Source organism: Miniopterus schreibersii, assembly GCF_964146895.1.
Source record: "Miniopterus schreibersii genome assembly, chromosome: 11".
NCBI lineage: Eukaryota > Metazoa > Chordata > Mammalia > Chiroptera > Miniopteridae > Miniopterus > Miniopterus schreibersii.
Genome location: NC_138111.1, coordinates 34,956,975 through 34,982,884, shown reverse-complemented (window position 1 = coordinate 34,982,884; position 25,910 = coordinate 34,956,975). Strand labels below are relative to the sequence as shown.

General features: G+C 39.5%; 1 protein-coding gene across 1 annotated transcript in view; it reads right to left on the bottom strand.

The window, feature by feature from the left end:
• The window catches only part of LOC308564270 (guanine nucleotide-binding protein G(q) subunit alpha), a gene marked incomplete at its 5' end in the record, with an annotated part of 243,396 nt that overhangs the window by 49,221 nt on the left and 168,265 nt on the right, over positions 1-25,910 (bottom strand). Inside the window, 3 exons of the mRNA XM_081152258.1 lie at positions 4,083-4,212; positions 6,680-6,808; positions 21,979-22,133. Of these exons, the coding sequence (XP_081008384.1) occupies positions 4,083-4,212; positions 6,680-6,808; positions 21,979-22,133 (414 nt within the window). The remainder of the gene's footprint in view (positions 1-4,082; positions 4,213-6,679; positions 6,809-21,978; positions 22,134-25,910) is intronic.

Genomic DNA, 25,910 nt, shown 5'->3' with positions numbered 1-25,910 from the left:
AAGTCACTGAGATTCGATAAAGCGGTTGGTCCGCAAGGCAGACCCGGGGTCAATGTCTAAGAAAGCATCTTTGTGTTATGCTCAGATATTCACGTAAGAGAAAACCAGGAAAATCAAGACTAGAGGACAGAGTTTGCATACACACTGATAAACTGAAATATGTTATGCGAATGCCTTGCGGTGTGCTCGGGCTTTCAGGGCCACTGAAATGATATATGCATGAGTGATTGCAGCAAAGCAGTTGCTTCGGGCCGATGTGTTATCCCGGGAAGACCAGACTCCAAGGGACTACGCAAGTCAACACAGCTCTGCAACCCCGACTGCTCCAGCCCACTATCAATCATGGACTTCCTTCTTGGGAGGAAGAAACAACAAAAAGAAACGTATTCCCCAAACTCGAGGAGGGCTGAGCATCTAGACAGACAAAAGCAGATCTACATACATTTTGAAAACTGATGCAAACACTTAAAAATATTAAAAGCAAAAGCAATAACCTAAACTACTTCCCATAGCAGCTTTGGCTAGTGGTCTGTAATCCATTTTCTGCAGTTCCCCAGCACAGAAAAGGAAGCTGTCGGTATCCATTTGCAGGTTTTTTTCTCACAATTATATACCAAGGGAGATACAACAAAAGTCTGCTCTCCAATGAAGTGATGAACATCGGATTTTAAAACCAAGAACAAAATTGGGGGTGGGGCAACTTATTTCAGTTTTGTCTAACAAAAACATGAAATTTAAGGAAAGTAGAATTCCTTAGTTCCAAATTTCCTTAATGATTTAAGAAAGTAGAGAGGCAATGACATTTTCATATATTAGTACAACTAAAAAAAGTAATAATGTGACTACATCCTGATATTAAAAAATACTTTGACAGTGTTTCCTAATTACCAGCAGTGCCAACAGTGATGATTATAGCTAACATGGATGAAGTTAATAAAGAAGCGGTATTTTTCTTATCATGCTTAAGATTATCTGCAATACTACCATCAGGCTTTGAGGTCTGAAAACAAACAACATAGAAATGACTTTTATCTCTGCCCTGGCTGGTGTGGCTCAGTTGGTTGGAGCGTCATCCTATAGACCGGATTCGATTCCCAGTCAGGGCACATGCAGGAGGCAACCAATTGATGTTTCTTTCTCTCTCTCTCAAATCAATTAAAAAATGACTTTTATCTCATAGAATTATAAGTTAGGCTTTTAAAATATTCACAAGTGATCAGGGAGTCCTAATGAAAATATAATAGATTTATTATTTAAATTGTAGCATAATAAATCACCACAGGAATCAAAGAAACTACAAAAATATTTTTTAGATGTACATAGTGCCTATACATGGAAGTTACTGTGGAAAATGTAATTATGATATCTGATCATCAAAACAGTGTCATCTTATTCTAATTAATATAAAATAATATACTATTTTACACAGAAACCTGATCTCTATAAGCAACATCTGGTGAGGAAATGGATGAACTAGAATTAGCTGATGAGCTGCCTAAGAAATTTACTTTCTGTTCTGTTTTGAAAATTTTAAATTGGTAAAATGATTAGCATTAAACCACAACATATATTTCTTTATAGTTACAATGCATTTATCTCATATGCAATATGTACTGATAAACACATTTTTCCTCTAGCTATAATGTAAACAGTGACATAAGAAATGAGATTGTGTTTCTTACATCTTACAAAAGTATATCTCTTTTACGAGGTCTCTTAGGGCAAAGTTGATTTTTGTTTTTTTCATTTCTGTATCTCTTTAGATTCCCTGGTACCCAGCAAATAGTAGACAAGCCCTCAAAATATTTTTTTGTCTTGATTCAATATTTAACAACATCAGAAATATGCAGTATGTTCAAAATACAACCAAGGATTATGGAACAACAGACCAACGCAGATATAGATAAACATAGAAATGCCTACAGTAGTCCCCCCCTTATCTGCAGGAAACATGTTCTAAGATGGGTGCCTGAAACTGTGCATAGCACCAAACCCTATACAGACTATGCTTTTTCCTATACACACATACCTATGACAAAGTTTAATTTATAAATTAGGCACAGTAAGAGATAAACAGTAACTAAAATAAAATAGAAAAATTATAGCAATACTGCAAAAAAAATCATGTGAATGTGGACTCCCTTATAAAGTAGAAAAGTTTCACCTTTTCACTTATAAAAAGCACTGTATTGCTTCTCTTTGGCATATAAGAACTGCCAGCATCACCACTCCTGTGCTCTGGGGCCATTATTAAGAAGAAAAAGGTTACTTCAACACAGACACTGCAATGCTTTGACAGTCGACCTAATAACTGAGGTAGCTGGCTACTTAGTGATTAAGGGACAGGGAGCATCTACAGCGTGGATACTCGGGACAAAGGGGTGAGTCATGTCCCAGGTGGGACGGTGCAGGATTTCATCAAGCCCTCAGAATGGTGCACAATTGATGTGTGGCTCAGTGGTTGAGCGCTGACCTCTGAACCAGGCGGTCACAGCGAGATTTCCGGTCAGGGCACATGCCCATGTTTCGGGCTCGATCAATGGCCTCTCTCATCACTGATGTTTCTCTCTCTCTCTCCCTTTCCCTACCTTGTTCTGAAGTCAATAAAAACATTTTTTTAAAAAACCTTAAAAAAACAACAAAACTTATGCATTGTTTATTGAGTTGTTTATTTCTGGAATTTTCCATTAGACATCTTTGGATCTCAATTAACTGCAAGTAACTGAAACCACAGAAAGTGAAACCGTGGAAACGGGGGGACTATTGTATAGAGATATCACAGCTAAAATTCTAGTGGCAATTGATTAACTTAAATTTTGATAACATTTTCAGGCGATTTCCATTACAGCTACAGAAGGCAACTGGCTGATAAACCTCATTCTTAAAAAGAAGTTGTTTTGATTGGTTCAAAAGCTCATATACTTGCACCCAGGAAAGATTCTGAAATGCATGAATTGGTAATTCTCAGCTCTATATGAAATAACGGTTCCTGAATTCTTTATCAGTCCTACATACAAAAGAAATGCTATGGAGGATTAGATGGGCACATTAATGGAGACATTAACACTTACAGAAAATAAAATACTTAAAAGGACAAAGAAGCCAGAATTCTTGTATACCTAACAGATGTACATTAGAAGTATATTTTAATATGCCAGATCTTATTTTAATCAGCTATTGGAGATATCTTCACTTCCTTCTCTTTATTTTCTACCCTATTAGAAGGATATTTAATACTCACTATTGGCGTGTCAGTCTGCAATCTTTGCCTCTAACCGGGTATATCAATGGCATCTCCTCCATTCCTCCAACACACGCACTGAATTCCGGCTCAAAGTCAGTTTTCTATGCCCTTTAATTGTACTCTATAATCAACTCTGACTCATCAGCAGCCTTTATTATCCTCAAAATCCATATTTATACCTGTTAAATTTTCATGTACTGGGGAGGAGCTTACATTACTGGATCAGTTCTCCAGACAGGCATACCAAGGACACTCACTGCCCAGTAGAGACGAAATTATGCAACAACAGCCTATAGAATTCTGTACGCAGAAGGCCGCATCACCAAGACCCTTCGGGCTCCACAGCGGACCGACTTAGAGACCAGCTGCAACATCACTCACATTTGCTGAGAGAGGCTTTGAGTTTTGAGTTCTCTTTGGGACACACCCACCACACAAACAATGATTTAGACAAAATGAAAACAAAACCAAACAGGCTGACTCACTCCAACTCTCCCGACTCCCGCCTGCAGGAAGAAGGCTACAATATGAACTGATGATTAGCCTAACATTTCGGTGTTATTTTCATTTTCAGAGCCTCTGCATTGTGTGAAAAGTATCAAATGGGGTCTAATTAGAGCTGATCATACAGACCTGCTCAGACATCTGACAAAAGAGCTTACCTTTCTGAGTGTACCTTGTGTACCACTGGGTGACTTTCCATTATTTTAAAAATCCCAAATAGTCAAGAAAGCAATGAAGTCAGTTTATTCCATACCCCACACTCTATCTACTTCCTAGTGTTTATTTGTATCAGATAATAAAATGATAACCCACTGCCTGTTCAATAGGCACTCACCTCGTTGTCCGATTCCACGAGAACTTGATCATATTCACTAAGCGCTACTAGAAACATGATAGAGGTGACGTTTTCAAAGCAGTGTATCCATTTTCTTCTCTCTGACCTTTGGCCCCCTACATCGACCATTCTGCAAGGTTAACAATATTCATATTAATAGCATATAAAGAAAAAATCAATATAAATATAGCTTTACTTACAAACTTGGGAAAACTACTCTCTAAAGAGGATGGTCATCCAAGTCAATTCAATGAATACTTACTGAACATCTAATAATTTTCTGTCACCTAACAATCAAAGTCAAGATATTCTGGGTAATAAATCATTGTGGTTATCAGAAAGCTACCAGATGTGTATGAAAATTATAACTTAGTAAAAATAATCCTGTGCCTAGCCAAGCAAAATGGTGTTTTACTCAAACACTGAAGAGTAAACAAAATGAGTTTTATTTATATTAAGCTCTAATGGCAAATGCTGACTTCAGTTTATCTTCCTATAAAATGAGAATGAAGATCCTCATATATTTCTCAAGGATGCTAGAAATGACTGCAAATACATTTAAAAACTGGAAGATGCTATACATTTCAATATGGGTGTGTGTAATGCTCCAATTAGATCAAAACACAACTCCCCTGGACCTTTATCAGTAGGGTAAGCATATGCGGTTTTCTTCCAATACTGGCAATAATTTGGGACAGGTCCAGGCATACTGGGTAACAGTGCGATTAGCCTTATGCATAAAACAACTTGCTAACCTGCCATAAATATATGCTACAAGAGGCCATCATTTAAACTATTTCAAGGATTTGTTTTTAACACTTCAATTCTTTGCTGAGTTACTGTTCAGGAACCAACACTGACATCAATTAATTTGAGTGATAATATATATATGAGAATACCTAGCAGTACTTGGCAATGGATCCAAGTTTCTTCAAACTGTTGTTCCATATCTCAACAAAAATGTGCACAATGTTTGCAGGGTAAAATACTTTCAGAGAATGAGGGTTTTAGGTACAAAAGTTGGAGAGTATGGCTCTGTATGCGTCTGTTGAAGGCTGCAGTTGTTTCTGGTGTTCTCCTGCCTCTAAGCTTTAAATCTAAACTAAGAAATCAAGGCTCTTCCGGTGACTGATTCTAAACGTTTTCTAAGGCATGGAAGAGGTATCTGAGGGGCAAAACAATGGACCCAGGGAGACTTACAAATATGGGCATCAAAACTGGAATTCTTAGGTCTTTAGAAAAATTAAAATGCTAGCTCTTGCCTGATGTTCAGTGAACAGTATGCTACTCTGTTACATGAAATCCTGTCATACTAATCTCTACAACATGCTTTTGATGGCAGAAAATTATTTTTCTAAGTCACTATTTATAAAACAATAAGGATTTGAAAATCTCCATGAAATGCTATATGTTTTCTGAAAATATTCTGTAATATGGTTATAAGAGGAATGAAATTTTGGTGTCTCAAATTAAAGATCTCTAAATGCTATGAACTCAAAATTTAAGTAATCCAGAATGTCGAAGCTATAAGGAACCTTGGTGATCATTTAATGCAACTGTTATACATGTGAAAAAAACTGAGGCAGAATTATTTCCAAAATGTTGCACAGTTTTAGATATGTCTATTAGAGAAAATACAGCAGCTCGATGTGACCACAGATTCAGAGGCTGATTAGAATAAAACACAGAGTGCCTTGGCAGGGAACGACAGAGGGCCAGCTCAGCAGAGTCTTGTGGCAGACTCACACAGTGAGAGTTACACCCTCCTACTTCACAACCCTGTATTGTATGTAGTTTTCTTCAATGCGATGGGCTCTACCAAGGAACTCAACTCTGCACTCAAAGACATATTCACATGTCTTCATTTCTCAAAGCACCCTGTGGTTTGTATTCTAACTAAAAGGACAACTGAGTGATGGTGTAGTAAGAGATTAAATTAAAATAATCAGTATTATTTTTTCCTCATCCTAAAAAAAAAATGACATCTTAAAAAATACTTCTGCTGAAGTATTACTCAGAACAGCAGCAGTGAGGAAGTAATACTTTCACTCTATTTTCCTATGTAAATTTAGATTACTCAACCCATATTCAAAATCATGTATTTTGAAAAATTTCAAGCAACTTATCTTAGGAATACAAAGCATCCCATAGTTTTATTGCTACTGAAAAACTGCATTGGTACCAGAGGGCGTGGAGGAAACAGTGACCTGAAAGCTTCTGCCAACATATAATTTCTATTATTAACAGGGTCATATACAAATCTAGTAATATATCCATTGTCTTCATAGGTAAAATGATTCCCAAAAAATTATAATCAGGACTAATGTTTGAGTAACTAATTTTATTCAACCAATCAGCAAACTAAGATTTCATTGATTTCCTGGTGATTTAATCTGACATGAGAAACCTGCCCATATATCTTTCCTCGGCTGCTTCTTTCAGGCACACATGATTTCATTTTGTATATCTACTGATAATAATTGGTACACAGGTGATAATGTTTTAAAGCCTACACATGATTTTAATATTTACAGAGGTCATCAAATATTCTCAAGGCATAAGAGTTTAGAAGTGGGTTGTATGGACTCAGTTACTACCTGAAAATGACACTTTGTAAGTCAAAGGGGTATTCGATGATCCCTGTGGTGGGGACTCGAACTCTAAGCACATCTTGTTGCGTAGGCAGGTAGGCAGGGTCGGCAACACGGTCCAAGTCGTTAAGATAGCTAGAGGGGGGAGACACAATGAGAACGTCAGTGACACCATCGCACTGCGCCTGCCTGTGGAAAGAGAAGGGCGAAAATGGATCACGAGAGAGAAGCGGATAGGAAGGAAGATCAGAAAGTGGCAGAGAAGTCTGGGAACTCGAAAGAGTCAAGTCAACCTGCCCTTGGTCAGAGCAAGGTGACCCCTCTATGGACGATCTGGCTCACTGTATTTCTCATTTGTTCTCTTAAAATCAGTTAGAACCCACACAAGAGAAAAAGAGGGAGAAGAAAAGTAATCAGACAAGTCTCTTACTCTCTACTTGCTTAGCAGGTCTGGAGGGTAAAACAGGAGTTTAAAGCATAGTTTTTGAATTATTTATACAAATAAAGTTTGTATAAATAACCAGATAAGAGTTACATATAAGGTCAGAATGCTTTTTTTATTTTTTGGCCTTTTGCAGAACATCAGTTTCTTCCTGGCATGTATCTCCTTAATGCCCTAAGGGGGGACACAGAATATCATGTCCTAAATTCTGTCCAAAGTCTAAGTCATTCATGACTGAGGTGAAGCCACGAGATTTCTAGCTACTGAGGTAACAATGTCTAAGGTCAGATATTCCCAGTGTTTAGGGTCACCACACCTAAACTTTAAATTTATCAGCTTATATTATATTTTTCTATTCCTTTGGAGAAAAAAAACGCACATTTTATTTTGAAATAATTTTAGACTCCTAAGACATTGCAAAAATATTAGAGAGAAATCCCCTATACCCTCAGTTACCCCAATGGTAATGTCTTATTAACTATGGTACATTATCAAAACTAGGAGCCTGACATTGATCTAGTACTATTAGCTAAACCACAGACCTTATTTAGATTTCGCCAGTTTACACACACACACACACACACACACACACACACACACACTGAGGACATATAGTTGTATGAAATGTTATCACATATAGAGATTCGTGCAATTACCACCACAATCAGGATACAAATTTGTTCTGTTACTACAAAGAAACTGCCCTGTGCTCTCCATCCCAACCCTAACCCCTGGCAACACATGTTCTCCATCAGTATAACTTTGGCATTTAAATAATACTATATTCCATTCACTTTTCATTCTCTCAAAGAGCAAAAAATAATTTGCAACCCTGAGAATGACAAAATTTGATATAATTGATGACAAACAGGTGAAAGTGACTGTCCTACATGGGACCCTCACCATTCAAAGAGGCACAACGACCCCCTGGCCCTGGGGAGCATGGAGCACAGACGCGGACGCAGCTACAACGTGTAGGCGCAAAGTACTTGCCTTGTGAGTAAGGCTTAAGGAAGCGATGGAGCCACTAACAGGACCGAAAAGGGTCAGAGCTGCACAACCTTTATGCCCACAAATAAGAGACAGTGAGTTCTGAGACATAGTATAACAGGAAATGTCTCGTGCAGAGCATGTTATAACCCATCAAGCACAAACACTCCGTCAATGTGACCGAAGGTAAGGGCTTTGTCTCGTTCATTGTTATTCTTGCCTTAGTACCTACCTGGCAAATAGCACTCAATGAATATTTGTTGGTTAGATGGGTGGATGGGTTTCCTATGCTGAGGTTTAGTTTTAGCACTATTTAAATACCATCCACACTAGTGTTATTTCCATTTAATAATGACATTATTAAATTTGAAATTGGGTGTTGGAAAAAAGTTACATTAAGTCTCTTAGATTCATGGGATCATAAAATAGTAGAACTAAGTCTGACTTTAACGAAGAAAAAAAATCACTGCCTTTTTAGAAGTCTATCAATCCTTTAAGACAAAAATGTATCTGCCTAGAAATTCCTACACCAAAGCAACTAATTAGTATTCTAGTGGCCTTATCCCAAACACATCAATGACACTCTAGCTGGCAATTAGCTCTCTACTGACTGATCAGAACCAAACTTTAATTATTAAAAAAATTCACTGGAGGGTAAAAAGAGGGAGGGAGAATATGGGCATGAGAGGCAGGAAGGAAATATAAAGATGTACTGGGCCTCAAATTTTAGTCAATATCTTGGCATAGTCTTGGAGTTGTCTGATGGGGTTAACAAGTCCATGTTCCAGGAGTTGGTCTGTACCTCATCTTACAGATGAACCAGCTCACCACACATGAATGCAAAATCAGCTGGCTACTCTGTATAGACAGATTTTCCTGACTTATCAGCTCCTTGATTTGAAAAACTTAAAATGAATGTACATTTTGAAACCTACAAGATCACTATTTAACTACTATATACAAAAATTTAATTCGGAGAACTTCTAATTTACATTGGCAAGCTTGCTCAGAAATACGCTGCCCAATAAACTGTTTCTACTCAACCCAATACACAGGAGGTCAGAACAGAGGGTGGCTAATTCCTGTCATGTTCCTGTGGTGAAGAAAGATGCTGGCCTTCTGTTCTCAAAGATGAACTAAGCAGACTACTCGTGGCCACTCCATTTCTAAACATGTATTTGCACAGGAGAATTTAAAGAACCAGCACGTGCAGTGGGAAAATACCTGTCACTCTGCTCGGCAGGATCCTGGCTAGTCTCTCTCTAATTTCGAGTGAACCGAGCTCCCTGAAAAGCATGCTCAGGTAAGAAAAACAGGGCATACACCTGTGCTTGGAAAACTACTTGCAAGGAGGTAGCGGCTGCCCCACAGATAGTCAGTGGTGTCTCTCTGTGAACTGGGCATTGCTGAGACATCAGCTGAGTATCAGAAACATCTAGTTCTGGCAACAGTGTTTTCTTCCTCTTCACCTTTTGCTCCTCTGCAGTATCAGTACAGTTCATGGAGAGTAACAGCAGCACAACATGATGACCTTCTACTGAGTGCTTGCTGCCTGCCAGGCTCTGTTCTGTCTGTTCCTTGCTGGGTCTGAACATATGTTATGGCAAGGAAAGGGCCCTTAAAGACGCTCCGTACACTCCCAGGTCACTTGACAATGAACCGCAGCTCTTTCTTGACATTCTTTTTGCTTTGCCGCAGTTGGGTGGTGGAAAGGCTCACTCTACCTGGAGTAAAAAGGTTAATTTAGTTTAACAACAAAAACTGAAAGGAACTGTATCAAGCCCTGCTAGCTGCAACATGCGCTATCTAGAACCAAACAAACACCCCAAACAAGGCAAGACAAACAAAACAAAACAACGAACCCTCCGAACAAAAGATACGAACTATTTTCTCCTAGAGGAAGGTCTGAGCAGCTCAGAAGCTACATGAAGGTTGTTGAAGATAATTTGTGAAGCAGTTAAACCTGCAGGCAAAGAAGAGCAGCATTTTTCACTGCCCAGGAGAGCCGGTGTGGAGAGCTTCTGCCCACGTAAGTCCCAACCCCGTGTGCCCCTCGCTCTGGCTGACCCCCAGCACTCTCTGCATGTCACATTTGCTTAGGGGGAAAAGCCACTTATTCGCTTAGGGACGGAGTTCTGGCACGGTAAGACCAGAGCATCCTCGTTTGTTGATTCTGGTCACATTGTGAGAAAAGGGAATGGAATCATCTCTTAACTGAATTGTACTTTCCATTGAAGCATCTCATATTCTGAGGGAAAACATTGGTGAAATATTGGGGGGATGGGTTCAGGTTGGATTATTCCGTTCATTTAACCTTTAACAAAAAAACACCAAGGTCTGAACAAATTTATAGTGCAGAGTAAAATCAGAAAGTTAATTATAGCTATAATTTGTTTTGTAGAAATGAGTTTGAGTGGCTGCTGAGGTCATTCTTGGGGTGTTGCTATGGTGACAGGCACAAGGTACATTTCCAAGGCAATGTATGTTTAACAAGTGGCTGGCCGCAGCTCTCTCCTGCTGTCAGGGAGACAGCTCCCGTGGTATACATAAGGCTCATTTAACTGTCCAGGAGACAAGACACAGCTAGGACTGTGCTAAAAAATGGAAGGTTTAGTGGATTAAACTCACTCTAATCCATTCATGGGGATTTAATGACTTGCCATTGCTTTGAGTCATTAATAATAGATATCTTTATAACTGATTAGGAAAAAAACTCATTATTTTTCTACATGTTTGCCCAGTTAGGGCTCTCATGCTCCATGGGGTGAGGGACCATGACTACCACTGTCCATGCTGGTCACCAACCCTTAGCCGAGGGCCTGGAACACTGCAGGTGCTCAACCTGTGACCCTAATTAAAACTATTTTATGGAAAATGCTGTAGTCATTAGAAAGGTGGTTATACCTTTCAGAAGAAAACCAAGGGGTAGGGAGGGTGTCTGTCAGCTACTCACGTAATCAGCTCTCTGGGCTCTTATTGGCCTGTATTACGTAAGAACTGAATTCTGAATTAAACTGCCTCTGATGGATGTAAAGACAACACAGAGAGGAAAAGCAGCCTTTGTTTAACTTCATTTACTAGCTATGCTTCCTGCTCTTCTTTAGGCCCTGGCCACAAAATGATCTAATTTGTATGTCTGTTTTATGCCTCTTACTAACAAGCTTTCAGACCCGGGGTTCACTTTAAGCCAGGCCGAACGAGGGAGGTAGTGGTACCTAATTAACAGACAATTCTGACACAATCTCTGTAGTGAAAGAAATAGGTTTCTGATGGTTTTCAGTGAAAAGCAAAGCAACAAAGAGACTCGTGTAAAATTTCAGCAGTTCCTTTCCGACCACGAGAACAATGCAGGGTCATCTGGAACTCAACAGCATGTTTTGACCATGACATTCTGGTAGATGCTAAGGGTATAAAGATTCCCCGCCTGTGATCCCTGCCTGCAAAAAGTTTACCAACTTGTGGGAAGAAAGGGGTTTAATGAAGAGGAGAAATGGTGGGGTTTTATGGGGATGAAATGAACATTTGTATATTTTGGACAGAGTCATTTTCTGGGAACCTGTTTGAATCAATCGCCATCTAATCCTTGGTGAGTATCTACAAAACATCTTTCTGTAGCGTGATGGACTTGCATGAAAGACTTAAGGAAATCAAGTACATTCGTTTATAATTACACCTCATAACTGCTGACTTCTTTATATGTTTAACTTCAAGATCATCTCTGGCTGCAGAAAAAATTTAAAAATTCAGAAATGGGATATAATCCATAACTTTAAATGACTAAAAATATACGAGGAGCTTAAACATCACTATAACAATATACTCAAATCAAATTAAATGGGGCATTTTCTCCCTAGAATATGTTTTTAAAAGACATGCCAATTGTTCCTTCGTTTTGATAATAGTTTGTCAATAACATTTTTTTTAATTAACCTTCAAATTTAACTTACACTTCAATTTGACATGTAATGAAAACTTATTTTTTAAAATTTTAATTAGAAAAACCCCACCACCTATGACTAGAAGGGTAATTGAAATCTAAACCAAGAATAACATAGAAATTAAAAATTCAAGTTTTTTTTGTTTTTTTTTTAATGAAGGCAACATAAATAAAAGTCAGAGATAATTTGCCAAATAATCTATATCACACTACCGCTGGGGTTGAAAAAATTAAAGTTACAGACCGGCAACCCTCAGCAATTGTATCAAAAGGGGGAAAGTACCTGTGAGTGGTAAATGGAATAGAAATCTCTGACATTTAGTATAAATCCAACCAAGCATAGTGAGATAATGAAAATAGCATCTTGGGGCATTCATGCAGCTTGCTATGAGGAATTTATTGGGTTCTTCAACTCCTATGTAAGGGCCTCCTATCAAGAGGTGATATTTTTAACAGATATGCAGTTCAAGTCAGATATTAAGATGAAGTTCTGGCACAGAAAAAGACTCTGGGTAGAATTGCACATTTTTAATTATTAAAAAGAAGGTTAGAAAAACTAGGTCGACTTCATTAAAAAAATTAAGAAGACCTCATTGTAACAGGAACAGTCTTGGGGGATTTGAAAGATAGATCATGCTATGAGATCTTATTTGACACTGTCAAAAGTGGTGGTGGAAGCTAAGGAGAAACCAGAAACACACAGGTATTGAACAGTTGCTATGTGAACATAGGATTCAAAGGAAAAAAGTAGTATTTTCAAAGTGAACTTTAGAAAAAATGGAGTTAAAGTAACAGGTCTGCAAAACTGCCATCCTGAGGGAAGAATCAGGTACAGATTTTGGTACCAAGTCCCTCCCTTATCTGGCAAATCCTACTGCTGAAATGAGCCTGCCTGGTAACCTGGTTAGGCTGATTAGCTGCACAGGATTACTCATAACACAAACACTTCCGTCTCCCGAAGAGCTCATTCTGTGGAGGGCAATTCAACTTTCCTCTCTAACGTCTGGCACACCATGATTAGCGTTCAAGGAGGTGCAGCATTTGTTACAGGTATTCTGTTCTTAAGAAGTTATTTTCAATACAAAACTCCAGGTTTAAAACAAAGATCGCCCAGTGGTAGCAGGTATGTGACAATACCACAGTTCATGAAAATTACTCATGGGACAATATTCTGTGGGATAAAAGAGAAGTCTAAGAGATCAAGAATTTTAATTTTCCTTTGCCAAAGAACTGAGCTAATCTAGAAAACCCAGAGTTTAAAAACTAAATTAAGTATCTCATAAGAAGATCCTATCACTGCATTTGGTAACTAGTTTCATATCTTATGAATCTTATATACGGATAGTTGATCCAAACATCTACAACAGACCACTAGTATCAAATGGGGAATGGGCTGAACAACTAAGTGTCAGGTGGACACCAGGGCCAGGACCAGGCATAGGTCAGATTCTTAGGTCTGTTGCTCAAACAAATAAATTGGCTTTGTAATGAAAAACAAAATAAACAACAGTAACATGAGAGAGAACAAGATAGATAAATGGATAGATGGATGGATGGATGGATGAAGAATGAATAGATAAATAGACAGATAAGAGAAAGGAGGAAGGGGGAAAGAGGCTTTTTCAATTTGCCTATTTGGCTCAGTTAATTTATTCATCTTTCTATGATAACTTTCAAAGCTGTTGAATAATTTTGATACTATTTTTATATTTCTAAAACATCAAAAACAATACCAAAGACTGCTTTTTATTCTAGCCTGCCTGTCTTGAAATGTAATGATATTGCTTAACTCAGTCAATTTACACATATTTATTGAAAATCTGTTATAAGCTAAATTCTAAAGCACTTGTGTGTGTTGGGGGTTGGTACAGGGAGTTGGTACAAAATACTTATATATATTCTTTGCCTTTGGGATATCAGGCTACCTGGGAAACAAAGATAGCACAGATGAGTCAATTAAGAAATAATTAAGTACCAAATTGTGAGCTGCTAACTATGAATGCAATAAGAAGGGAGAGATGATTATGAACTGTAGTCACTAGAGAACAGTGTGGAGAAGAAGTGGGGGATGAGTTATTCCATGCAGACAAGAACAGAAGAGAGAGATGAGAAGAAATTTTAGCAAAGACAAAATTTACTTAGTCTGTTACTACTTACTCATTTGACAACTTTCACTGAAGGCCTACACGGAAAGCTAGGCACTGTGCTTACAACTGAGTGGGAACCACAAAATTAAAAAAAAGGATACGAATCCTGTCCTCAAGAAGCTTATATTCAATAGAAATAAAACGCTATAAATAACCATACTATAATGCAAATGCCATGTGGGCCATAACAGAGGTTCCAGTGATTGTAGCCAGGATAGGCCATGAGCAAAAGGTTGCTGTTTAAAGCAGATCTCTCGCGGTCATGTGACCTTAACTTGGACACTGATTCAGTAAAATCAGAAGTTTCATTTTGACAAGAATGATGAGATCTGAGGAGCTGGTCATGCTAACTAACTTTATTAAACTAATTACAGGTCAACATTCCATTCATAACTTTAAATCAAGAAGCCATAGCGATCATGAAGAAGAACATCAGGGTTGGCCAATCAGAGTCCAAAGGCTGCGTGGTAGACCGGGAGTAAGAATAAAGGAAACTGAATGACCTTCAGGGTTACATGAAGATAACAAGGTTCCTGGGCTCATCTGTGATCACAGGTGGGGCTGTCTTCTAGTCAGTTCTAGTTCTATTAGGCCCCTTAACAAAAAGCCTGTCAGGCCTCACTTTTGGTTCAGGTGATTAAATCTTATCATATTTTCCTTAACCAGCTGCCACAGGCATGATAATCAGTCGAAAGCCAAGACACGAGATGTGATCCTTGCTCTTAGGGCCAAATCAACTCAATGAACATTTCTGGTCATTTATACATACCATACTTAGTACCAAACATTCTTTGCATGACATTTAGAGGTACTGACAGGGAATACAATCTAGAGCTTTCTGATACTCACTTCCTATCAAAAGTTTTGTTGTGCAAAGCAATATTTATGAAGTATTGCTGAAGTAAAGCAGGCCACCCACTTTCTCAGTATTCTAAAATTTATCTCTGAGTTAACTCAGAGAATGAGGCCTAAGCTAGGTTCTATCTAAATGATGGAAGAAGAAGCACAGTACTAGTTGTCCGTCAACATTCAATCTTCTACAGAAGAGCTCACAATTTTTAAAGATCAGATAGAAAATATTCTAGGCTTTGTGTGCCATACAGCAACTATTTGTGGGCCATGTTGCAACTATTCAACTCTGCTATTGGGTGCAAAATCAGATACAGACAATACACAATACATAAACAAACGAGCTTGGCTGTGTTTCAATAAAACTTTATTTATAAAAACCGGCAGCAGGCTGATTTTGACCTGGTTGGTTTGCCAATCCCTGTTCTATAGTAACAGCACCCTGGGTTTCAGCTGGGTACAAAGTCATCCTGAGTGGACAACGGAAAGGACTGTAAGGAAGAGGCCAAACTACTGAAGGTGAAACTGCCAAAATGTGAGCAAGCAGCAAACTGGCAAAGTGAAGTGTGTCTCACACCCACTGTGCCCATTAGGCAGAGAGAATGGATGGGCACACAGGTGCCAATGCAAGTCCTTTCCCTAGTAGGCTCTGTTATGAAGGTTAGAGAGTGGCTAAGCATATCTCAGCCTCATCTTATCATCTCTAACAGCTCCAAGCCTTCTGAAAAAGGAATAATAAAGACCTCAGAATCATCAGAGTTCACTGTGGAAGACAAATACAGTGGCTTTTGTTTTATTTATTCTTGCAAAAGGTTATTTGGCTCATTAGACAAAGAAACAAAACAAAAATAAAATAAATATATCACTTAAGTGAAAAAAAATGATATACCACGCTATTATTGTCACTCTTTAGAAAAGAGCAAACATATTCAAGATAATTGCCATCTTCTGAGTGTAAGATAGCATTTTTAGTTATTTAACCATGTAGAGAGTAATTTCTCTGTCCATTACGTTTCCAGGTAAATTTGGGGGTGCTAGGTTTTCATCTGACTGCATAGAATAATGTTTCAGTTGAATGAAGGCTGCCCACTGTCACAGACTCAAAGAACTTCAGAATTTAGAAAAGAATTTTTCAGATTTCAGGTTTTTGGCAAAAGACTACTTTGTCAGTGTACACCTTATGAGATAAAAAAATTTCTAATCTTGATTTACTGAAGTCCCTTCCAAGGAGTTTAGTAGATCAGACACCGATTTTTGAGGCAAATGAGGTTTCTACTTAGTCAATGCCCCAAAGATGACAGGAAATTCAACCACTGGATCCTGGCCCAATGTTTGTCTGCCTCTAAAAGCCTGTAGTAGGCTTACACTTCTATCACCAGATCAAGAGAAAAGTCAGGATGGCTGTGAGAGACAGAGCCAACATACCCTGGAGTTCAAGTATTTGGCTCATCTATCAGAAACATTTTATTTTAGCAAGGTACCTCTTTAAGGATTCAGCCCTAAATCAGGTGGATATGCTAATCTACCTCTGAAATTCCTTTTGCATTTTTAAATTCAACATTCATATTATTTGTGCATTTAAAAATTAACTTAAAATTCTAAGCATGAAGTTAGAAGTAAACTCCAAAAGCCAATTTATTTATGTACGTCGGATTTATGGGCTCCAGAGCATGTGAAAATTTCAAGGTGTCTGATATGACCCATAGATACAGAGAACAGACTGATGGTTGCCGGAGGTGAGGGGGCTTGGGGGGCCTAGGTGACATAGGTGAACGGACAGAGAAGTACAGATTGACAGTTACAAAATAGTCATGGGGATGTTATAGTACAGCATAGAAAATGTAATCAATAATATTCTAATATCTATGTATGGTGCCAGTTGGGTACTGGAAATATCAGAGGGAACACTTTGTAAATTATATGATTGTCTAACCACTATGCTGTACATCTGAAACTAATACAAAATAATACTGAATGTAAACTGTAACTGAATTATTTTATTTTTTTATTTAAAAAGAAGGTGTCTGATCTATTAAACTCCTTGGAGGGGACTTCAGTAAAATGAAATTAGGGATTATTTGATCCCATAAGGTGTACACGGACAGAGGAATCATTTGCTAAAAGCCTGCGGAATAAGGACTTTTCTCACTATATGCCGATGTGATTGAAGTATGTGTTCTCTGGCTAATGTCAGGGAGCTTTTGGTACTGTAGGCAGTGAACTCATTTGACCTGATGTCTCAGTATTTTAAAGCAGGTGGTAAACCCCAGAAAAAACAGTAAACCTACAGCCATCTGTTTACTGTGCTCTTTATCTAAAGCTATTCAGAGCCCTCAGGCTTTTTTACCAATAATGAAAAAATAAAGGAATTTGCAAAACCTCTTGAGCACTTTAGAATGCTTTTATTCTAGCATTAAAGAGAATCTGAAGAAGGCACCGAATGAAAGCCAATCGCCTACTTATCCCAAACTGCTTCTCCCTCATCCAGTTTCTCATCTCCTTGTTTCTCCTAGTGCTGCCTGCCTGTCCTTTGAGCCATCTGATTGCTTATTATGATCAGCAAGTTGGCTAATCAAAGTAGAAAAAGGGAAGCTCAAATCGTTTTATTGTGTCCTTCTTACTGGCTTTATTTGACTACAGCACAAAGTTATTATGTGCAGTGTGGAGGGGAGGGGTTAGGCTAAAATAAAGAAATACTATTTTGTAGGCTAAAATAAAGAAATACTATTTTGAAATTATCTGTGACTCAGAACATCTTCCATGCTGTATGAATAACTGATACCCGTTAAACATGGCTAAGTTTTCTCGATGATAAAACCATGCGGGGTCGGCTCTTCAGTAAATTCGATGTAATTTCCCCTCCTGACTTTATACTTACGAGATTGCCTATAGGCACCATTGATAAAAAATAATAAATCATTTGTACCTTTCATGGTAAATGATTTACCTAAGCATAGATATTTATCTATTAGTCTATCTATCTATCTATCTCCATTTATCTATCCATCCTCTGTGAGGCTGTATTTCACACTAGTTAAAAACTTGGGGTTTAGAGGCAGCAAATCTAAATTCAACTCCAACTCCTATCATTTATTAACTGTGTGACCTTGAACAAGTTACTGAACCTCTCTGAGACCAGTTTTCTTCCTCTGCTTGATGGGGAGAAGAAATATCTACCACTTTGGATGGCCTTGAGGATTAAATGAAATAATGCATATAAATGACTAAGCACAGAATCTAAGGTATAGTTATTCAGCATGTAGCAGCCATTGTTGTTTTTTGATAACAGAGCTTTCCAGATCCCAGACCTTCCAAAACAGCAGGAAAAAAAAAAAGACTTGAATTGAATGCCTTCAGCTCTTAAACTTCATAGTTCATTTATAACAGCCACGGAAAGATAGAGCCTACATCATGGTCACTGAAATAGTGGAAAAGTACCCATCTATTACTTCATGGAACAACCATTTGTGAAGGTCAAACACAAGCAGTCACTGGTAGGTGCTGAGGGAAGGAGAGAGGGACTTTAAATGAACATAATAACAGACACGAAAGAGATATGTACAAAGTGTTAAGATAGATGGAATAGTGACTCACTATCTTTGGTGTTAGGCAAGACTTTCAGTGGGTGTGGTTTCAGATTTGGGTTTTGAAGGCTGAATAGGAGCTCATCAAATAGAAGAGAGGCATGCTTGACCTCTGCTCTCTCAGTAAGTGGCCTGAACTGACTTTCAGAAATAGCAGGGTCCTTGAGAGAATAACTGCTTTGATGCAAACCTTAAGCATATGTGCTTGGCACGCCCCAATTCTCACATTGCTAGAGACTAGATATCTATGTACTATAGTCCCTAAATCTAAACTAAACAACCACAACCAGAGACAGTCAGTACTCAGAGAATTTGGTCTATCAATGAATAATTTTCTATTTTAATTATAAAGATAAAATAACACAAAAACCCCACATGAAATAAAGGAGGCAAGATAATACTAAAGATATACCAACAGAATGTACACAAAAAAGTCAGGAAGGAAAAGGCATAACTACCTCAAATCAGAGAAAGGAATCATTCTAAGTTATTCTGTGCGAGTGAATTCAGTATTGGGAATCAGTGATGCTCAAGACAGGGGACCTACATCCATCAGTGCTATCCCTATAGTCCGCAGAGCATCTGCTGGGACTAACTGGAGAAACGTGGAACACAGCAGCAACTGGATGACTCCAAAAAGCCACCTGTCCTACCTTTGTGCTGGGAGGGTTTTCCTGACTCAGGAAAAGGAAAAGGAAAAGTGCCCAGGGACTAAGAGGAAGAAGAATGTGACTCTAACACTCAGGGCCCCTGGCACAGTGTGACTGAAGGCAGGCCAGCCAGGCTGCATGGGCGCTGACCGACGAGTGCTGAAACTTCCCAGGCAGAGGCTAGAAACATGGGCCAGCCAACTCAGGTTTCCATATACAATCCTTATCTGGCTGGCAGGAATAGATTGGTTCTATTCTCCTTAAAGTAAGCAGAGTCTGCTAAAGAAAATGAAGGGGGGGGGGGGAAGAAAGAAAGGAAACAACTAAACACCTCCCTAGGTTGCATTTAGCTGAGGGGACCAAATGTCCCTGCTTGACCAGGAGATTCCCCATTTATCCTGCTATTTCATCATAATTATTAATAGCAACCCGTTCCTTCTCAAAGTGTCCTGGTTTGGATGACAAATGACACAGTCACCACCTATTTAGTCCATGTAACAAACTACTGTGACAAAGAGAAAATGTATTTCAGGATAATCAAAGAGCACCAGTTGAGGAGTGAACCTTTCAATTCACAGAAGAATGCCAACGTAGACCAACTGACTAAAGTAGAAAATCTTTCTTTCACAAATCCAAATGGAACTACTAAATCAGACAAGAAATATCACTTGGAATTAACACTATTAGGTGATGAGTTGACGGGGAACTGAAGATCCCTCAGGGACACCACACTGATGGCTTTTGGTGGCAGGAGGAAGAACATAACCTTATAACGGAGGGTGCCAGGGTCCTGATACTCTGGTGAACACTGACTTCACCAAAGACGGGTAAACCCGTGCATGACGTGAGTTTTGCCTCCTACTCAGAGGGTCTAGCCCGGGAGCAGGCGGTAAAGCAGTTTGCTAGGGGTGCCCTCACCCTGGTGAGCACCTCACCTTAGACAATGGTGTGCCGATGCCCCAAACAGAGGAACTCTCTAGAGGGAGAGCAGGGGTGTGCCGGGCACAGGATGGTCAGGTGAAGAGCAGAGGGAGGGTTTATGACAAAAGTAAGAAGGTAGGGGGAGAAATGGTGAGGGCGACGCATTCATTCATAAAAGTAGACCTGTCAGATGGAGGAGTTATTCATTAGTAAGGGCCAGGAGCGGCGAAGGAGCAGCAAGTGAGACGGAAGAGGAGGTAAAGGAGCATCAGCGGGGAGGGCGGAGAGGCAAGCGCCAGATAGGAGACGCAGTGAGCGGGGACAGGGGACAAGGGACAAAGCACAGCAACATGGGCGATGCAATCTGAAATGGCAGAGGAAACAGAAGGACAGAGGGGGCAGGAAGCAAAAGAAAGACAGCTGGTCAAAGGTTGAGGGGGCAGAATTTGGAACAGACACGGGCTGAGTGCATCTTTTTCATCTCTGCGCTCAGAAACTTACATGGTAGGAGCTCAGGAGAGAGCCAAAGAGCAGGAGGGGAAGGGGGGGCAGGGGGCCGGGGATGGGGGGGCAGGCAGTGAGCGGGCAGGAAGGAAGAGTGAGGGGGACAGGAAATAAGGAGCCAGGAAAGCACACCTTTCAGAAGCACACGAGAGGGTTAACACTAGAGCAAAGGGGACTGACATGCCAGATGCACGGGATCCCAGTTTCCTGTAAGAACACCAGAACTGTTCTGACCCGGCAACATTTATGTGGCTGGCCTGCATCACATCTTATACAAATGCCTGGAACTAGGGTAAAAGCATGACCAACTTGATAGAAAAAACAAAACTGACTAGCTCTTGGATCTTCTATGCACTACTGAGTGAGCCAGGCAGCCTACAGGGCTCCTTATTTTCCCCAGGGTGCTGCTCTTGCCCAGAGGGTCATTTCAGCATATGAACTGACCTGAGGCAGCTGCATATTTTCCACCCATTCTTCTGTCTGCCCAGAACCAACACAAGAGGTGGATGCTGGTTAACATAATTAATGTGGACAGAAATTTGGCTAAATACTACAAAAAAATCCATTTTTCAGGCGCCTGATTATCTAGATTGCTGACTGCATTGATTACATTAATCCAGTGATGGCCAAATCTTTACTTTTTTCCTGTTAGGCGAGATTTAATCTAGAGAACTCAAAAATCTCTCCAGGATGCAAATCTCTCCCAGGATAAGATTTTGATTGACAACTCACAAAATAACTTTGGCATGCAAGCAAAATTAGACTCACGCGCAATTTTCATGCAAAGATAAACCTATCCATCAACATAATTTTGGCTCCAAGAAAGCAGTCAAGATTCTGTGTCTGGAAACTAGAAACTAGGACGTCTGATGTTTTAGAAGCCATAATCAAGCATACTTGTTTGTAGTTCTTGCCGTGTGTCGGTGTTTTTTAGCACATGAGTAAGATTATAAATTTATATTAGAAATTAATATTCAAAGATTTCAAATCACAATGGAGTTTGTGTTTGTGCAATTTGGAGGAAGAGATAGGTTGGTGAACTCAGATTCCTGGAGTCATCAGTTGGTTTTCTAAACAGAAAAGAGTAAAGGAAACACTCTCCCGAACTCAAAATGCCAGTCCCTTATGAGGTTGGAGTAAGTTTATTATCTATACTTCCTAACTTTGACGTTTGAATCAGACACTATACACAAAGCAGAGAATGCAGAAGTTAACACTGCAGAGAACCTGCACATGGAAGTAAAGAGAAAGATCCAAAGGGCCTCCTGGGCAAATACTCACTATTTGGTAGAGTCAGATAATTGATATTCTCGTCGTCTATCATAGCATTCCTGGATTCCAGGATCATTCCATAAACTCTTTATTGCATCTACGTATGGATTCTCAAAAGCAGACACCTTCTCCACATCAACTTCTCGAACTAATTGTGCATGAGCCTGTTAAAGAAAAAAAATAGCAGTTTTGATCTCCTTTCCATCACTAAACATTGCCTTTGGTTCACATGTTACAATGAGCACATTGAGATCTTCCTTTAAATACTGGTTTTCAAACTGGTTTGTAATAAGCTAGTGCTTTTTTTTCTGAGATACAGCCCAGTCCCAAATCATTCCTTGTAGAGTAAACCTTGAGGCTACTTAAAGATGACTGGAGGAAAGCAGAGTGTGCAGCTCCCATCAGAACAATGAGGATGTCATGCTACACACACGGCTGGTTTTAGGTGATACTCACATCATAAAGCAATTAACTTTATTAAAGGGAAAAAAGGAATAACTATCTCCTCTGTAGTTTATTATAATCAAACACATAATATACCCAGCACATAGGTGTTACATCTTAGCAGAAACTCAGTCAGACTCCTTAACTAATCAGGACTACTCTCTATAGTTTAGAGTGTAAAACCACCAGAACAGCAGTTAACAGCAATGACTTAACTTGAACAACAGAAACCATTCCCCTTCCATTCCCACACACCCCAACTCCTAAAATATTTATTTTATATCTGACTTCTCCACATTACCAGGTTGAGGACCCTATTCCAGTTTTCAACAAAGAAAAAGGACTTTGGTATTTCATTCTACAATATTTAGCAGGAAAGAAGTAAGGAGATTTTAAAAAATGTTTTCAATAAAATTGAAATAAAAACATTGTATGGTCAACCCCCAAATTAATCAAAATATATCACTGTTTAACAATCACAATTAAAACAGGTTACATGGATGTAATATATATGCAAATTATACATATACATAAATATGCAAATATGATAATTAATTACCCTGAAAACTGGAGGTAGGCGGCTGATAATTTATTCAAAGAGTCTTAATGTTTTACAAAAATACAAAACTCTGAACTAAGTTAGTGAGTGGCTATCATGATCACACGATGACCTAGTCATGCATTTCATAGAGTTTTAAGCAGATAGAATTGCAATAAATTTTATCCATCTCAGGCCTTGTCTGGTTCCCAACCTTTACCTTCCTTCTCTGTCCATAAGTGAGAAGGGCTACCTGTCCTTAGACTAATCTTGACTTTAATAAGGTTTTAAGAAGTACAACATGCTAAGACTGAAGAAACTACCTTTCTTGCTAGTTCTGCTCTGACCTTGACAGTCAGATCTAGTAATAGAGAAGCCCTAGCTCCACGATGGACCTCAATCTTGGAAAACAGGTCCCTGTAGTTGCTTTCTGTACCTAGTCCCTACCCAGGCCGTCTGCCTTGTTATCCCACCAGCGGTCCTGCCAGCCTGGAGTCCTGTTCCTGAGTCCCACTCCAGGTACCCCTATCTCAATCATAGTTCCCCATGAGATTCACTCTTTGAAAATAGTTATCACTGGTGACCCAATGAATCCCTAATGCGGTGCTCTGCTTGGCTCTGGAGGACTTGTTTTTCTGTGCTGGACACCAAAGGCTGTACTAGATCCAACTTCTCTGCCTTCGGCCTGCTGAATCGGACCTCCTCCAAACATAGAACACTAGGTGTGGGGGCCTCCCCACCCTGCCCAACAGGTATGTAAGAACGTCAAGTTTCAACCCTTGCCTTTCTGCCCTTGCTCACTGAATATGATCAAGCTCTAACTCGTTGTATCCTGAGACATGACAATGATTACCTTGCTATAACCCTAAATTAGAGTACCCATCGTTACATCTGTATTCCAGGGTTCTCTGAGGATTCAGTGGATCCTGGAGGGCCGCTGGGGGCAGAAGCAGGGATATACAAGATGGTTTCTTTCAGGATAAACTCTCAAGACAGGGTTTTGAATCTGACTCTGCTTCTTCTTATGACACCAGTGTTAATCCTAGTGGGGAACATACTGCCCCACTAGCCTCAAGTGGCTTTGTACTGTGTTACAATACTGTAGGGTCCATGGTTCTCAAAAGGTGATCTACACTCTAGCCACACCACCTAGGAATTTGATGGAAATGCAGATCCTCTGATTCCACCTCAAACCTTTTGAATGAGAAACTCTAGGAATAGGCTGAGCCATAGAACTGCTATGGGAAACTAAAGAGAAGAGGCCCACAGAGGCATCAGTCATTCCAAAGCAGGAGTCATTAACAGATGTTAATAAGGGCTAGGAAGCCATGGAAACAAATAAAACAGGCTGCATATATGCAATAGGGAGTGAAGGGGACTGTGGCACACTGGGAAGCACACGCACTAATTAAAAAGGGCAGTTGCTATTTAGCTCCAACCAATTGCTGACATTAGGAATGTAGGTCTATTGTTGCCAGATCTTCCAATTTTTTTAAAATATATTTTTTTATTGACTTCAGAGAGAGAGGACAGGACAGCGAGAGAGAGAGAGAGAGAGAGGGAAACATCAATGACAAGAGAGTCATTAATCAGCTGCCTCCTGCACGGCCCCCTGCAACTCAGGCATGTGCCCTGACCAGGAATTGAGCCTCGATTTCCTGGATCATAGGTTGATGCTCAACCACTGAGCCATACCAGCCGGGTATCTTCCAATTTTTTTATTTTTTAAAAAATATATCTTTATTGATTTCAGAGAGAGGGAAGGAGGGGGAGAGAGAGAGATAGAAACATCAATGATTAGAGAGTCATTGATCGAGCCCACACATCAGGCATGTGCCCTGACTGGGAATCGAACCCGGATGGCCTGGATCCTAGGTCGACGCTCAACTGCTGAGCCACACCCGGCCGGGCATCTTCCAATTTTTTAAGGGAAGCCAAATAGATTTTTATGTGAAACATCTCTAATTTTAAACCTTGGCAACCCTATAAAAGAAATAAAGTATGTCTGTGCCCAAGTTTGATTGGGGGACATTCATCTGTAGCATTTGTTCTAAAAGATTCGTCTCCATTTGCTCCCCTAATAAGCTTGACCAATAACACTATGTCCCTGTGTAGAACCTAGAACTCAGGAGCTAGCTGGCCACTGGTTAACACATGCTAACAAATGAGTAATTTTCAGAACTTTCCTACACTAATATTTATACAAACTATTATACTATCCATAGGGATAAATGGTTGAGAACTTTCTCTGAACTGGCTAGTAGCCACATGGTGACATGGGTTAGTGTGGGCAGCATTTGAAATGAACTGGATACTCACTACACTGGGCCAGCCATGCCATTTGGAAGGATTTGTGTTTCTGTTTCTAGAGAAGTTAGCTTCTGCCAGAGAAAACAGTTTCAACATACCAGACACTTTCACCATTATGATTAACTGTCTATTGGACCCCATTGAGATGCTAGGTAATATAGCAACAAGGAGTTAGACATAATTCCCATGGCGGGGAACCATTCATATAGATGGCAACCAAACAAAGCACAGGATTATGTGATCCGGGAGTAGGAACAAGAGGGAATTCTTACATTTCCAGCCTTAATTTCAGTTGGCTGTAAAGGCATTTAACTAAAGACAACATTCTCAACAGTGTATTGTAACTTTCCACTGAGTGCCTGCTTCTGTAAAGTGAGACTACTTTCTGTAGCCAGAAAACTCCTATCATGGTCTATCTCTGCTTACTTTTTCTTACATCTTCCTTTCTGTACCTTCTTTAGCTTTTGTTCTCGGGCTATGTCATGTGCCATCTCTCTGATTTTTCTCCTCTCCCTAAATGTGATCTTTGCATCCTTTGAACCATGGAGCTTTTACATTTTACTTTGTTAATCACTGTGTTTTCCCTTATTCCTCTTGTAGACTGTATGTTGAGGGACAGGGCTGTAGGTTACTGACTAATTTCTTTTGG